At 45.7% G+C, this 16,855-nt stretch overlaps 1 protein-coding gene and 1 long non-coding RNA gene across 2 annotated transcripts; one reads left to right on the forward strand and one right to left on the reverse strand.

Annotated features, from left to right (window-relative positions):
* Positions 1–11,754: 11,754 nt before the first annotated feature.
* On the reverse strand, positions 11,755–13,630 carry LOC129051601 (uncharacterized). Its single transcript, XR_008515964.2, has 2 exons — positions 13,432–13,630; positions 11,755–12,145 (listed from the first exon to the last, which is right to left on the reverse strand). It is a non-coding gene; the product is annotated as an uncharacterized LOC129051601 (long non-coding RNA).
* Positions 13,631–13,642: 12 nt separating this feature from the next.
* Positions 13,643–16,534, forward strand: BOD1L2 (biorientation of chromosomes in cell division 1 like 2). Its single transcript, XM_002828243.5, has one exon. The coding sequence runs from the start codon at positions 13,877–13,879 to the stop codon at positions 14,411–14,413; it is 537 nt and encodes a 178-aa protein (XP_002828289.2). The 5' UTR covers positions 13,643–13,876; the 3' UTR covers positions 14,414–16,534.
* The last annotated feature ends 321 nt before the right edge of the window (positions 16,535–16,855 follow it).

Below are 16,855 nucleotides of genomic sequence, written 5' to 3' on the forward strand. Positions count from 1 at the left end.
GTTTGTGCCCCAAGATAATTGATAAAAATACCTCCTCCAACTAGACTTTTCCCAGGTGTAGTGGGAGTGGCCATCCAGGCAAGGCTGTGAATGTCCCTGGGCTGGGGCCATGGATACAGGAAAGAGGAGCCAGGATAGAAAATCATGAGCGGCCTCAGGGAGGCACCAGGGAGGAAGAGTTTACTTCCATGTGTGTGTCTCAGGATGGCACCAGGGAAGAAACAGGGGTTCTGTTGGACCACGAAAGCCTGGGAGCACTGGGAGGTGCCAATGGATCAGAGCTGGGAGGGAAATGGGGCCACTCCAAGCTGAGAGAGCAGGGCTAGTTACTTATCAACTAAATGGCTCAACTGAAAATGGGCATAAGCAAGACATAGTTTGTGGGCTATCCACTTAGAGCATTGTAAGTTCTAATTCAGTGTCACTCATTCTCCATGTGACCTTGGGATGTTGTTAAATCCCTCTGTACCTCAGTTTGCACGTCTGTTAAAAGTGGAGGAATACATGACTTGTGTATCTCACCAGATTGTTCTAAGGATAGAATGATCTATTCCATTAGAAAAATTATTCATTCCTTCATCCATCCTTCATTCATTCCAACAATCATCTATTGGGCCCTCTAGGCTTCCATCAAGAGCAGGGGGTGGGGAAAGATGTGGATGTGAAATTTTATTCAGATTAAGAACTACAACCAGCTCTATTAGGAGAGAGAATTGGAGAATAATGACTAGAGACATCCGAGCATTAGCTTTGGAAATGCTCTCTTGGCCCCTAAACTGCTGGTAATTGTATCTTTTCTGTCCTTTCATTAACTGTTAAAAAGGTAAAATCTCAATATAGATAGAGGGGCATCTCTGGTAAGAAAGGCAGCCAGGAGCAGGAAAAAACTAGGCTCTAGGTTGGAGTGCTGAGGCAGTTCCTGGGGCACTACCCAACCCTCACCCGTAGCTAGCTTGCCTGCACTGCCCCTTCCTCTTGAGCAAACCCCAACCCTCCACTGGGAGATGGAAGAGCTTGGTGTCTCACTTCTCTGGGCAAAATGAAAGAATGCATGAGGCATGGACACACCTGACCTAGAGGTTGCGTCATCCCCTGAGAGACAGCTTAACTTACTTGATAAAGATCCCAGAAGGAAGCCTTCCAGCTTCCCTTATCCTGGTTGATATTGGTCAAAAGACCTAATTGCTTTGTCTGAGCTCACATCCTTCCCTTCTCTTGATTGATATTGGTTGAAAGATTTAATTGCTTTGTCTGAGCTCACACCCTTCCCTTCTCTTGGTTGATATTGGTCAAAAGGCCTAATTGCTTTGTCTGAGCTCACAACCCTCCACTTTTTACTGCGTTCTCGGGGGTCAGGACAGTTGCTAGGAGCCCCTAAAGGAAGATTAGGACGAGGTGAAAAGGTAAGGTCTAGGGCTGTGTTTACTCTCCCATGGCAACCTGTGTGACCTAGAGAATGAATGAGGAGGCAGCAGATAAGGTTAATCAGCACAACAAGCTCATTGCTTCACAGGGACACTGGTTACAATCCTAGTAAACCCCAATAATTTTTTTTTCAGATAAAGGAAAAAAATTGTGGAGTTTTTTACTATTGCATTCCCCCAGAAAATTAGGCTTTTCAGAAGATGGCTTGACCATTGTCTGTAAACATAATTAGTCTGGAGTCCCTGCCACACGGTAGTAAAGATGCCTTCGAGAAAAGCATGAGGGAGATTAAATGATTACATTAAGAGAGCAAATACATGTATGATAAAGTTTTATGAGCTCTTTTTCCAAGAAAGGGGCTCCATAAAAGCAATATTTTATTATCCTTGTTCCAAGGCTGAGGGAAATGTAGCCTCCCTTATTCAACTTGAGAGTTTGTGACTATATTTATCCATTCATGTGTATCTTTTAAAAACATTTTTTCAAGAAAATTCAGACAGCATCATATTGGTGTTATTAACATTGTTTAGTGCTGAATCTTTAAATATCTTGTTTTATCCTCTTCTGGGCAGTAGCTCAAAATTTCTCTCATAATATAGCAAAACTTTATTGTAGCAAAGCAGACATGAAAATATTAATATAATGTGATCCCTTGCTAAGATATGAGAGTTCCTTCTTTGTAGGATTTTAAGAATAAGTTCATAGACTCTCAGGAACAGGCTAAAAGCTGACGGATAGGTTAATGGTGCTCTGAGCACACTGTTACCTTTTCTGTAAGCACAACTGTTAAGTAAAATAAGAATTTTTGTTCCAGATGCCCTACTAGTCCTTGAAGGTAGGGGTTTACAGCCCAAGACAGGCAGATAGCAGTAATGAGTAACATCATGCTGTTCTTATTATATAGCAAAACTAACGTAATGCAGGCCAATGTTTTACAGTAGGTAAAGGAAGCATGTACCTACATATAGTAGATGAAAATGAAATTAGGGGAGCCACACATTAGTACCAATCACCACTGGTCTTCCTGATCATTGAGAAAAACATCCCAAATAAAATGTTTCTGTTGTTATTTTTCTATAGATATAGGAGCTATATAGTTATAGAAATATAGTAGCCAGAAGACCACTGCTCTTCATTTCTAAAGAGTGTAAACTATTTCCAAAAGGCTCATTCATGGAGACATCATGGAAGTTCTGCTTAACTGTATTAGGCATCTATTGCTCCATAACAAATGACCCCAAAACTTAGTGACTTAAAACAACAATTAATATTTATTATCTCACACAGTTTCTTTGGGTCAGGAACTCAAGAGTGGCTTGTGGGTGGGTAGTACTGGCTTATAATCTCCCATGAACTTGAATGACAGTTGGGACTGCAGTCATCTGAAGACTGGACTGGGGCTGGAGGATCTGCTTCCAAGATGGTGCACTCTTGTGACCAGCAAGCCCATGCTGGCTATTGGTGAGGTTCCTCAGTTCTTTACAACACTTGGATCTCCCTACTGGGCTGCTTGGGTTCCTCACAGCATAGCAGTTGGCTTCCTCCAGAGTTAGTGATCCAAGGGAGAGCAAGAAAGAAGCTGAAATGTCTTTTATGACCTATTCTCAGAAGTCATACGCCATCCTTTCTGAAATATCTTACTTAACAGTACAGGTCAGCCTTATGTGGGAAGGGACTACACAAAAATGGGAATACTAAAAGGCAAGAATCACTGGGAGCCATCTTGGAGGCTGGCCACCATATTAACTTACCTGAGTCTTCACCTTGTCGTCTACCCATGGTAGCAGTATTTTTCTAAATGTCTTTTTGTGTTTTCCTCAAGATGGCATTAATAAAAGGCATTTGGCAAAAACAAATACCTACCCTTACCTTACCCTTCCCACACACACATACACCAACACTACCAACAACAACCTTCTATGGTGAAAATAAACATGGTGTAAACTATGTTGGGAGATTTGCAATTCACTTGTGATAAAAGCTTTGAAGTACGCTAGTGAGGAGATGTGTTTGCACTCCCAGCATTTCTTAAACTCATTTTACATTGAATTCTTCTTCAAGGAATATAATGAAACACCATGACCATAAGGGCATAATTTGATAAAGGTCTTTCTGGGGTTGTTCCATGTTAGGGGCAATCTGTCTTTAAGTTTGGGAGCCTGCCCAAGGAGGTTTCTATGGCTCTGTGATATTTTTGTGGGAATTCCAGTGGGCTGGAGGGGACATCTGTGTTGGAAACCACCTGCTTCCCCCACCCGCCTAATAATTGCAGTTCTAGTACTAACCCTTCATTCCCAGAAATCATAAGACTTTAGGCAAAATCATCCAAAAATTAGTTGGGGATTATCCTATCACACATTTTGTTTTAGAAGAAGAGGTTTCTTCTTGAATGTCATATTCATTGCATTTCTCCTTAATAAAGAAAAGCGAACATGGTGGTAGCAGTCTTCCTGAAGTACCTTGGGTCTCAGGGAAGCAGAACAGCATCGTGGTCAAGCACACAGACGCTGGGGTCTGAGGCCTTCACTTCCCAATCCTTCTGTCGCATGCATAGCCTGAGTAAGCTTGGGCAAGTCCCTCTAACTTGTTTATGGCTAAGTTTCTTTTTCTGCAAAATGAAAATAAAACAATAAAACTTACCTCACAGAACTGTGAAGAGTATGTGAGCTGAAACTGATAAAGTCCTCATCCTATACAGGTGCTTTCCCATGGCAGAGTACTAGAGAGCACTAAACCATGAGTTCTCATGTAAGAGAGGAGGCAGACTAGAAAAGCTGGGGGTTCTGCCATCACCACAAAAAACTTACTAACTCTGAGTTGCCAGAATAATAGAGAAGCAGGTGAGAAAGAGTCTTGACCAACAAGAACTCAGGAAAAACTAAGAGATGGAAGAAGAATTCAGCAAAGAACCAGGAATTAGGAATGGGCCCATGAAAGGGTATGTGTGTGTCAGGAGCATGTTGGATGTCACGGGCACCAATTTTCCAGTGATTTGGTGACTTTATCAGTGCACAGGAATGGTGCAGCCCTATTATCGAATTGCACAGTTAAAAGAAATGTCACAGATTAGCCAGCCTGAAGCTTCATTTGATAGTTAAAGGAACAGAAAACTACACCAAGGAAGCATGCCGCCAACAGCCCATGGACTGTCAGACATGAACCCAGGCTCCTGGTGCTGGGGCCTGGGTCATTTTTTTCAAATAAAACATGTCTTATGTGAATTTTAACAATCTCCTGCTAAGACAAAATTTTCCTGATAATACAGGCCCCATAGCTTTCTCTTGGATGGATGCTATGTTCTCTCTCTGACAAACCCAGATTCTAACAAGTATCACGGGTCAACTGTCACAGTCATTGAGTGTCAGAATAGCTGTCTACCAAGGGTGGGGTTAGAACTTCATAGTGGCCAAACTGTGAGGGAAACCTGGTTCTATGTGTTGTTACAATAACATGGATTTTTTTCTTTAATTAATTTCATTGAGGAATAATTTACACACATTAAAACACAGATTTTAATTGTACAGTTTGGTAAGTTTAGAGAAATGTATACTCCCAAGTAACCACCACCTCAGTCAAGAATTAGAATATTTCCATCACCCCAAAAAGTTCTCATGCCCCTTTGCCATCAGTCACCTCCTTCTTCCCCACATGCACACCCCCAGCAAACACTGATCTGATGTGACATTAAGTTTTCAGTCAACTGAAGTTGGAATAATCCTGGCTTGGCCCAAGCACTGCTCTGGTGCCCTGAGGAAGAAAGGGCAACTCTGTGATCTGCTTAGGAGACAGACGGAGGAAGCAGTAAAGTTGCAACGCCCCTTGTGTGTCAACTAAGACCCAAATGACAAGGGATGAGGTGATTTGACAAGTACGGAGGTCACTGCGGGCCAACACGGTCAGGGAGGTCTTGCAGGTCTAAGGAGGGTCTGTGGAAGGTGGCAGGTGTAGATGGCTTGGTGTGAGAAGGGAGGGACAAGCAGGAGGTCAGGCAGCCCAGCAGGGGATGAGGCAGCCAGGAGCTGACCTCCAACGTTCATTGCCCTTTCGTGAACTTGACAAGGAGTCCTTGGCTGGAGGCAGGTGCAGGATTCCTGCCGAGCAGCTGCAGGATGCGAGTGAAGTCTGGGATAGGAGGACCAGGTTGTTTCTATCATTATTGCATAATACAGCATATGTTGCATTAACATACATTATTTACTAAATAAATGCAGGTTTAAAAAAATGTCGGACTATGATCCTGCTGCCCTTTTGCTTTTGAAAATGGCCTTGGTGCCTCTCAGCCCTTGGCCAGCCCTCCTGGGCTTCAGGGAGCTTGAGAGTGTGAGCATTTGCCAAGCCTCTAATGACAGGGGCCCATTAGAGCACACGGCTGGATTCCTGGAACCACCCGTCAGATTAAGAAATGGAGTCGGAGAATTAGCTTGATGCATGCCCTGCCAAGGAGGGACCCGCGTCCTCATGGTGGTGGCTCCCTGGAGGTTGAAGCAGATGGGGAAGCTGTGTTCAGGTCATTACCACTGTGTCACCAACAGCAGGCGGGCTCTGAGCAGCCCTCCCCACCCCAGCCACTCCCATGCCAGGCAGTTCAATTCCTGTGGCCACCAGGGCCCATGCTGTCTGTAGCAAGGGGCATTACACAATGAAGAAAAGGAGGAGGGGGCAGGCATGTGAAATCATGAACAGAAATGAGAACCTACCCCATGCCAGGCACTGGACTAGAGGGAGGGTCGGATACCATTCCTGCCCTCAATGAGGGTGATGGAGGAGGAATGAAGCCAGTTAATATCCTATGGTAGGTGAGAAGTAGTAAGGGTCCTGTTATGGGCTAAATTTTTTCCTCTTCAAATTCATCTGTTGAAGTCCTAACCTCAGCACCTCAGAATATGGCCTTATTAGCAGATAGTCTTTATAAAGGTAATCAAGATAAAGGGAGGTCATTAGGGTGGACCCTAATCCAATATGACTGGTGACTTTATAAACAGAGGAAATCTGGACACAGTTAGGCATAGAAGGGAAATGACATGAAGAGACACGAGGAGAAGATGGCCCCTTACAAGCTGAGGAGAGAAGCCTGGGACAGATCCTCCCCTCACAGCCCTCAGAAAGAACCAACCCTGCCAACATCTTGATCTTGGACTTCCAGCCTCCAGAACTGTGTGACAATATATTTTTGTTATTTAAACCAGGGGTCCCCCTGGTACTGGTCTGTGGCCTGTTAGGAACCAGGCCGCACAGCAGGAGGTGAGTGGCAGGGGAGTGAGCATGACTGCCTGAGCTCCCCCTCCTGTCAGATCAGCGGTGACAATAGATTCTCACAAGAGCATGAACCGTATTGTGAACTGAGCATGTGAGGGATCTAGGCTGCATGCTCCTTGTGAGAATCTAATGCCTGATTATCTGTCACTGTCTCCCATCACCCCCAGATAGGACCATCTAGTTGCAGGAAAACAAGCTCAGGGCTCCCACTGCTTCTACATTATTGTAACTTGCATAATTATTTCATTATATAGTACAATGTAATAATAGTAGAAATAAAATGCACAACAAATGCAATGTGCTTGAATCATCCTGAAACCACCTCCACCTGCCCTGCACCAGCCCGTGGAAAAATTGTCTTCCACGAAACTGGTCCCTGTTGCCACAGAGTTTGGGGACCACTGCTTTAAGCCCCCAGTCTGGTACTTTGCTACAGCAGCCCCAGGAAATGGGTATAGACCCGATGGGAGAACACCTGAAGGGCCCTTGAGCAGAATGAGGGGTCAAGGAAGGTTTCCTGGACTGAAGAATGTCTAGGCTGAGACCTGAATGAAAAACAGGAGGTTTCCAGTGGGGAGGGGAAGGGGTAGTGTCAGTGAAGAAGGAGGAATGGACTTCTGGGCAGAGGGCCTGGCCAATGGCCCTGCAGTTGGGGGGGCCCTTTGGGAACTGCAAGTCTGTGGGACTGGGGACAACACTGAGTCAGAAACCCAAAGGAGGGTGATATGGTTTGGATGATTGTCTCCTCCAAATCTCCTGTCGAATTGTGATCCCCAATGTTGGAGTGCAGCTCGGTGGGGGGCAAATGGGCCATGAGGGTGGATCCCTCATGAACGGTTTGGTGCCCTCTCTGTGGTATGAGTTCTCACTGTATGGTTTTAGTTTAAGAGAGCCTGGCACCTCCTGCTGTCTCTCCTGCTCCCTCTCTCACCAAGAGCCACGCCTGCTCCCCCTGCCTTCCCCCTTCCGGAAAATCTTCCTGAGAGCCCAGCAGATGACGGTGCTATGCTTCTGGAATAGCCTACAGAACCATAAGTCAAATAAACCTCTTTTCCTTATAAATTACCCAGTCTCAGGTATTCCTTTATAGCAACACAAAACGGACCAGTGCAGAGGGCATCAAATGTCAAGGGAAGGAAATAGGCCTGAGGGCGGGAATGTCCAATGCAAAACAGATTGCTCAGCATGGGTCTCTGGAAATTCTTGGAAATGCCCCTATCTTCTACTGGCAGCTTCCTCCCCAGATTCTCACTTCAGACAGCAAGGTTGTAAACCCAGGCCACTGGCCTTGTCTACACATTTGTCATTGTAGATCAAGAACAATTTTTTTTTTTTCCTGTAGTGATTGATTTATGCGGGTCTCTTGGATCAGGCTAATTGTCAACAATGTGAGCTCCTCCTGCAAGACAGGGAGTGGGGTTATCAGCACACTGTGTTACCCACAGTTCTTCAGACTGAGAGCTGCAGATGATGCAATCCTATGTTGACTTGCTCCTGGCCCTGCGGGGCGGTTGGGCTCACCGGCCCACAGACAATGCACGATGACTGATTGCCTTTCGTCAGTAATCGACTTGACACGGAGCCAGCAAACTCCCAAAGTTAGATTAGGCGGTGAAGTAATTGGCTGAGGACTTTGGATTTTAGTTTACTAATGTCCAAACAATAGGGAAGCTTTCTGAATGGAAACAAGCCAAAATATTTGGCCTTCAAAATCCCTTCCGGGGGCATGGAGGTCTGCTGGTTAAGGGTGGGGCATGGGTTGAACAAAGCCAGTGCGTGAGATGTATCTCCATGAAAGTGCTGCTGCCTTGTTGGTGAAAAAACAAGAAAGGAAATGCACAAAAAGTGAAACATCGTAGGATGCTGAGAAGGCAACACAGCACTTGCTTGGCAAATGAGTGGAAGTAGAAGGCTGTTAAAACTCAGAGTTTTGGCCTGCAGTTTTTGTTTCTCAGGAAGTCACATGAGAATGAGCGATGAACTTTCTCAGGACCAATTTCTGGACAGTGGTTTCTGTTTTATCATTCAGAGAAAGGCAGGGACTATTCTCCAACGTTTTGTAGGCTGTCAGGAGGGAGGATAAATCTGAGACTGTCTTTAAATACTGGGTTTCAATTGCTTCCTTCCTTCCCAAGGCAGATATACAGTCTTCTGGTATGATTTAATGTCCAAGCTCAAGTGGCTGGTGTGCTTCTGCAGGATGGAGACAGCACTTTGCAATTATTTTTGTGTTCTCTACAGAGGACGAGGTTCAGCCCCCAGTAGGGGGACACTCAGAGCTGATGGTTCTGTTAGGGAGGGAAAGTGGGAGAGCATGGTCACTGCTGGCCTGACTCCCTACTGCTTCTGGAAGAGACCTTCCTGTAATCATCACCACCACCTTCATCATCATCACCATCATTGTTGTCTGCTGCTGCTGTTGTGCTAGAAGGGGTGGAGTGCAGCATTTGGTTGGGGGCAAATGGGCCATGGGGGTGGATCCCTCATGAACGGTTTGGTGCCCTCTCTGTGGTATGAGTTCTCACTGTATGGTTTTAGTTTAAAAGAGGCTGGCACCTCCTGCTGTCTCTCCTGCTCCCTCTCTCACCAAGAGCCACGCCTGCTCCCCCTGCCTTCCCCCTTCCGGAAAAGCTTCCTGAGAGCCCAGCAGATGACAGTGCTAATTACTTATGCTTTCTCCCCTCTTGGTTTTAGCCAAGTAAGGAGCTCAATGGGATCAAAGAGTCAATTATAGTACCCAAAGCATAGGGCTCTCTGGAAAACTGGGCAGCAAGATCTTCTGTGTGGCTCTCCAGTCTGAACACACACATCCAACCACATGCCTGCTAAAGAGAAGCAGACTTCCCTTGTGATTGGGGGTGGGAAAAGGAGGAGGGCAGTGAGCTCCAGAAGAAGCCAGGCAGGTCTAAGAGAACCAGCAAGACCTGTCCATGTTCCACTCAAGGATTCTGCTCTTGGCAAATGTGGCCCGGTGGATTTGCCTGGTTCTCCCTGATCTCCCCAAGCAGATAAGTCACTCTTCCTCTGGCTGGAGCAGCACATGATGGGGGAAGTTGGGGGAGAGACTGGAAATGTGTATCCCGATACTGGTCCCTTCTGGACATGGCACAAGGTGGAAATGTAAGCAGTGGAGTCATAAGCATGTCCCTTTAATAACTATGATGTTTGTGATCACCTCCTAGGTGCCTGGTAGTTTGATGAGGATAGTACAGTCTATACCTGATTAATTTAAGGTAGTTTTGCTTGCTGATGAGGGCCCAGAAACCATGGTTTTACAGTTCCTCTAAATTGTCACTGGCTCCCTAAGTCAAGCTTTCGGCTAGCAAAAGGCTTTTGTTCTTGTACAGTTATCAGCAGGGGCTAGGACTGGCCACAGGCTGAGTCTGCCCTGGGTAGTAGAGGTCAGGAGCTGGGAAAAGAGAGGAATTGTCTCTAGTTTAGTCTTCCATGGCTCTGGCCAATGAGATTGGTTCAAGGATAAGGACTGATCCAAGGTAGACCAAGAGATATGATCTTGAGACTTCTGTTGGAATTTCTCTTTCTCAGAACTAGCAGCTCTCCTGTCAGTGGCAGGTGCTGACTATGGGTGATGCACACCTGCAGCTGCTCGGAGAGCCCTGTTAAGACATCCAGCCTGGGAGGACAGCCAGTCAGGAGGAAACCAGAGGTCAAGTTCTGATCATTGTGTTCCAGTACCTGGATCCCACTATGCCTAAGCCAGAGAGACCTTTGGGTCTTTAAGTGATCCCATATATCTACTCTCCTTTTTTAAGCTGGGTTTCTGTTGTGTGCAATGAAAAGACTTGGCTAATGCATTTGTGGATCTTTCCAATGGAATAAACAGTGTTTAGATCATTGATTGTAGAAATAAAGCAGGAAACATACACACATAGTGAGATAAGAGGATTCTCCGAGCCTCTGTGAGCAAAAGTAGCCCACTCCCACCTTCAAGCAGAACTGGAACCTCTGAGGTTCCAGTATATTTACTTTTTTGAATTTTAGGATTAACTCCAGGAGTGGTAGCTGAAGCTGTCAGCAGCCAGGAACATTTCAGTTTGAATTGATTAGTCCAGTTTTTTCCTTTATCAGAAGTGGAGAGAAGTGGGCTGGAAAGGAGTGAATATGCAGAAAGTGCTTTGGTATTTGGGGAGGAGCTAAGAAAGGTATAGGTGATGTGGTCAAGGTGACTGGGGAGGAAACAGAACACAGAGCGTTAGGATGGGGGTGGAGGGGACACTAAAGATGTAGGAAGAGATGAAGGTAGAAAACACCAAAAGTTTTACCTGTAGAGATGTCACAAGAAGTATAGCAAAGACAAAGTCTTCCTGGGTCATAAAGGCAAGGGTCATCCCTACCCTTCAACAATACTGGTCTAGGTGCCTACGTAATACATGAGGAAAATTGATACTGATAAAGACTATTGACTGTTTCCTGCCAGGTAATATTCAGAACATCGTCTCTCCTAGGCATCTGTACTTGTATGTTAGAAGCTATGATATGAGATTATTGACAGAGTCTGTAATATTTTCTTGGTGAAATATACAATCTCTGAGTTATGCTAAGGATCACAGAACACTGGTATCTACATTTCAGAGTCTGACACTAGCATGATTGCGGGTGTGGGACTAGTGGGTGGGAAGATGGTGTGATCTGTGTGATTGTGGGTGGGTGTGGTGGGGGAATGGATGCGGTCTGAGTTAGATGGCATGTGCCTGTGTGTATCTGTGTGTGTAGTTGCGGTGGGAGGCACTGGTTTGAATCAGCATGGGGCTTGCCTTGTCCGACAGGCAGCTGTCAGCCAAGGGGCACTTCCAGTTGTAATTGAGAAATGGCAGTGTGCTATCTCTCCCGGAGCGGGATGATAGTAATTAATTGTTCATTGATCCCTGCAGGTCAGCTAGAGGTCAGGGAAGTTACTCCAGTGGTCTTATAGTTTGCCAGGCAACTGGGAGCAGTGGTTTGAAACCTCGGTGAGAGGTGAGAACTGTCCTGTGCCCTAAACCCTGATCCAAGGTGATGGGATAATTATGGTAACTTAATGTTTATGATTACAAATAATACACAAGTCAGCTGTTCAGAAAAACCATGCCAGCACACTATTTAAGACTTCGGGAGGAGGTGGAGAAAAGGTGTTTGACAGTGAACATTTTTCAGCACAGAATGGAACACTGCAATATGATCGTTATTATCATCACTTTCAAAAGCTTAGGTAAGTGTCCCTCTGTAGGTGAGGCTGTGATTGGAGAACCCCGTAGATCTCATCTTGGATCCACATAGGTGACTGCATTCTAAGAGAACTCCTGCACAATCTGAAGGGCTCATGCACAGTGAGGGGATAAACGAAGACTCAGTTCAGGCTCCAGCACTTCTGCAAAGTCTTCTTCCATCTGCCACATTCTCCCAGCCTTCAGTGTTCTCCAACACATGACAGGGACACCCTCCTTTCGTCTATGCAGTCTTTATTCTGCAAATATTAATGGTGCCTCTCTTTAGTTCCAAGCACCATGCTAGGTGTGCATGTTGCATCTAAGTTCCCATGGAGCTTGTGTATGTCCTGAATGGTTTTCTCTGTCAACATCTCCCCTCTCCAACTAGATTGTAAGCTTTTCAAAGGCTGGCCATGTTGCCTGTCTTAAACAATAGCCACAGCAAACATTTATTGAGTGTTAGACTTGGCTGGGCACGTGGAAAGCTCTATAAAGCTTAGCACAGGGCCACATCGACTAGTCCCTCAATAAATATTGATTAATTAAAAAAAAATGGAACTGAATTGTCGAGCTGATCATGGGGATGGTGAGGAGCGTAGGTGGGGGGTTGCTGTGGTGAAGTCTTGGTAGGTTCACTGTCTCCTGTGGGATAAGATTCAGAATAATGTCCCTCTGAGGCATCTGTACTTGTATGTCAGAAGCTATGGGGTGAGGTTATTGACAGAGTCTGTTGTGTAAACTTTCTTTGTGAAATATACTATCTTTAAGTTATGTTAGGGCTTATAGAACAATCTGGTGTCTACATTTCAGGGGCATTTTAATTCAGGGAAGTGAATGTTGGGGTGAAATCAGGGATCTGCTTCTCTTTTGAAATATTGATAGAAGGTTCTTTCTGTGCACCTGCACTTCTCTATTGGATGGCGCTGGATGGGTTGCCTTTTGTGGCTCTTGGTTGCAATATAGTTCTCTTATTGAAATGACCTCCCTCTGACTGACGCCTCCGCCCTAGGCTCATCAATGGCTACCAAAGCCAATGGACACCTTGTGGAACATAGTGTGGCATTTCACCCATGGCCTTCATGAAATGTGCCCTTTTGCAGTCTATGATCCAAGGCTCTTGGAGTTTTCCCTCCATCTTTTTAGTGTTGTTCTCAGTCCCCCTCATGGGCTCTCCAGGTGTTCCTCTATCTCTTCTAAGTTCTCCACTGTAATTGCCACCTATAGTCCCTATCTTCAGTGAGATAGATGTCTCTCCCCAGTCGCAAGTCCTTGTTTCTTTGGACTTCATAGGCAGATGTCTGCACCTGAATAACCCATACCCATCTTAAACTAGTAAATAAAAATGAAATGCATAATCATGTCTCCCTCTCCCATCCTCACCTCTATACCTGTTCTCCATTTAGTAAATGGCACCTCCATACACCTGCCCAAGTCAGAAGCCTGGGGTCATCCTTGACCCTCTCCTTTCCCTCGCCCCTCACCCAGTTGTTCTCCAATCCCTGGGATGAGTCTATCTCCTAAATATCTCTTGTATTCCTGTTACCTTCTTCACCTGCCAGGCCACCAAGATCATTCACTCCTCGCCATCTCCTTCTTAGGGCATTGAAATGGTTGTTGAAATTGTCCCCCTGTTTCCCGCTTGCCCACTGCCATTTGTTTCCCACCTCCCTCTTAGAGATCTTTTAAGAAATGCAGATTACGGTTCCCGCCCCACAATGCAAAGGTCAACGGTGACGCCATCTGGAGCGCGCTTGGAATCCAGCAGGCGGTTGCTGCGGCGTCTTCCACAACCTCCGCGGTCTGGAGCTGGCCTCCCCCGCCGCCGCCCCTACCACCACCCCGCCGCCATCACCACCACCGTCACCTCTGCCGCTGCCTCCTTGGGGCCCTCCTCCTTCACCGCCCCCTTAGCCACCTCTACACATTCTAGGCCTTCTGTCCTGGAGAAGAAGCTATAATCGGTCTCCCTGTGGGTCCGGTGCGCAGCCATGGCGGACGGCGGCGGCGGCAGCTGCGGTGCGGGCCAGGCCTCGGCCGGAGCAGCCACGGGCGCGACCCGGGCCAGCGGGGGCGGCGGCCCCATCAACCCGGCCTCGTTGCCCCCTGGCGACCCTCAGCTCATCGCTGTCATCGTGGGGCAGCTCAAGAGCCGGGGCCTTTTTGACAGCTTCCGCCAGGACTGCAAGGCTGACGCGGACACCAAGCCAGCTTACCAAAACCTGAGCCAGAAAGCAGATAATTTTGTGTCGACACATCTGGACAAGCAGGAATGGAATCCTCCAACGAACGAAAACCAACTGCGCTATGGTCTGAGGCAGAGTGTGGTTCAGTCGGGGAGGTCAGAAGCTGGAGTGGACAGGATTGGTTCTCAGGTGGTGGATCCAAAACTAAACCACATCTTCAGGCCACAAATAGAACAAATAATTCATGAATTCCTGGTGGCCCAGAAAGAAGCAGCTGTGCCAGCACTCCCTCCAGAGCCGGAAGGCCAGGACCCTCCAGCTCCGTCTCAGGACACTTCCTAAGAATATGCCTGACAGCTTTTGAAAGCGCTATTTAATTTTTGGTGAAGAAATGGATTCGGTTACGTAAGAGTGCAGTTTCAGACTGAAGATGGGCCAAGTTCATCAGTGAGCTCAAGATTTCCACCTCGACCATCAGCAGTGACCAGATTGAAAGGGAAGCAAGTTCGGCAGAGAGAAAGTTGACCGTGTCGCCCCCTGCATTGCGCTGCCATTTGGCCAGCCTTTCCAAGGGCATGACACCAAGCACACACTACAGAGAGGGAAACACTACCGCGACCCAGGATTGTCCTGAAACAGACATCTATACTTGAACATGGAGACTGCACATGGATTTTAGGGTTTGTGCTCTGGGATAAACGAAAGCTAGAGAGAGAACATAACCAATCCCAAAGACAATTTCAAAGAACAATGACCGTAAAGGTTAACTGGGAGGAATATTTGACAGTACTTATTTGATATTGTCTCTCAGAGTTGCAAACTAGATTGTACACAACATCAGTGTCAGATAGCTTTAAAGTTGTGACCTTCTTGTACATGAATCTTCTAGCCAGTTTCCTTTCCTTTGTAAGAGATAACAAAGCATGAAACCCTAGAATGAGTGAGAAGTTCAGACATTAGGTATAAGGAAACTCATTTGCAGACTCTCTGTCCAAGGCTGCTTCCTGTCTTTCAGGGGCTAGTGAGTCTTGGGTGTGTTTATTATTCTCACATTTGTGTTTTATTTGAAAAGTGGATGATCAATAAATGGCTTATCTTTCAACAGCAACAACAAAAAAGAAATGCAGATTTACATCCTTGTCCTCTTTAAGCTCCGTCAGTTTTCTGATATTTCTAGAAGGTCAGACACCTGGCATGGTTTATGAGGCCCGTAATAATGGGGCCCCTGGTCACCTCTGCTGCCCCATACACTGTCATTTCTCATATGACAACCATGCCCATGACTATCCTGGACACCCTGTGTTCCCTCTGCTCACTGTGAAGGGAATGCCCTCAACCACTCCTACCCTCCTTTAAGACTCAGCTCCTGAGGAGACACACATCATGCCCAGCCCCCATCTAAGCAGGAGTGACAGACTCCTTCCTCTGTGCTCCCATAGATCTCATAAGGGATGACCACACTTACTATAGTAGCTAGGTCTGACGAAGCACTTGCTCTATTGCTGTACGGCCAGAAGTGTACTGAACGCTTAACTTTGCTTACCTTAGTAAGTCCTCATGATCTAATTGAAGAAATCCTGTCTTTATTCCCATTTGTATTCCCATTTATAAATGTAGAAACCAAAGCTCAGACACTGCCTAAGTGGTGGGGCTGGGGCTGAGCCTGTGTTGAGCACAAAGCCCTCACTTTTAACCCTTTTAACCATGCTTTTAGCCACACCACCTCACCACAGTGAACTGTCTTTGCTTACAGATCTGTCATCCCCACTTAAATGTGAGCTTCCTCCAGGGTAGGGATTTGCTTTGTTCATTTCTTTTCCTTAACCCCAGGACCTAGCACATCACAGGAGCTCAGCAATTTGTAGAAAGAAACCAGTTCTGGATTTGTCTTTTCCAACATTTAATTTCTCAGATGGCAGTATTTATCATCTAAAAAGTGAACAAAAATTAATTTTGCATCTAGTATCTACATGTCTAAGCAAGAAAGAGCTTTCTTATCCCTGAAGGTATTTTATCTGTAATGTTTACCTATGAGCTATTTTAAATGATTCTTCAAAATTTAGAGTCCAGAAGGTAGAAGACCATGTCCTTTCTGAAAATGTCCCTTCCTTTCCCAGGTACCAGGCGCTTTTTAAAATTAGCTTCTGAATATGAGCAACCCAGCTCTTTAAAGTTTAATGTCCCAGCCGTTTTAATTGTTTCTTTCAAAGTACAAAAGAGCACCTGGGCCACATCGGCACTAATCACTTGCCAACTTTCCTTTTTACAAAAACAGCTAAGCTCTTTCTGAGATTTAAAATCACTCCATCTGAGACCCCAGCTTGGCACCTATCTTTGCACTAACATAAAAGAAACCTAATATCTGCTTTTAAGAAATGTGTTGCGGAAGTGATTTTTGGTTTGGGGTTTGTTCTCCTTCTTCTTTTTAAAAATAACGTAATAAAGTGTAATACAACTTTTAAAGTTTTTTTTTCCTTTGCCAGTTCTCTATTCTCCTTTTCTGCTTGAATTGTCCTGAGACAAGTTGCCAGATAAAATACAGGATGCTCAGCAAATGTGAATTTCAGAGAAACAACAGATACTCTCCTAAGGCATGGACTGTGCAATATTTGAAACATACTTGTATTAAAAAGTTATTTGTTGTTTATTTGAAATTCAAATTTACTGGTGCCCCATGCTTTAGTTTGCCAAATCTGCCAGCCATAGCCTGAATGCTTCCCGTTCCCACCACGAGTTTGGCAAATGGAAAATGCTAACCTATACGATGGACATTGCTGTATTCTG

Source organism: Pongo abelii, chromosome 17, assembly GCF_028885655.2.
Source record: "Pongo abelii isolate AG06213 chromosome 17, NHGRI_mPonAbe1-v2.0_pri, whole genome shotgun sequence".
NCBI classification, from domain to species: domain Eukaryota; kingdom Metazoa; phylum Chordata; class Mammalia; order Primates; family Hominidae; genus Pongo; species Pongo abelii.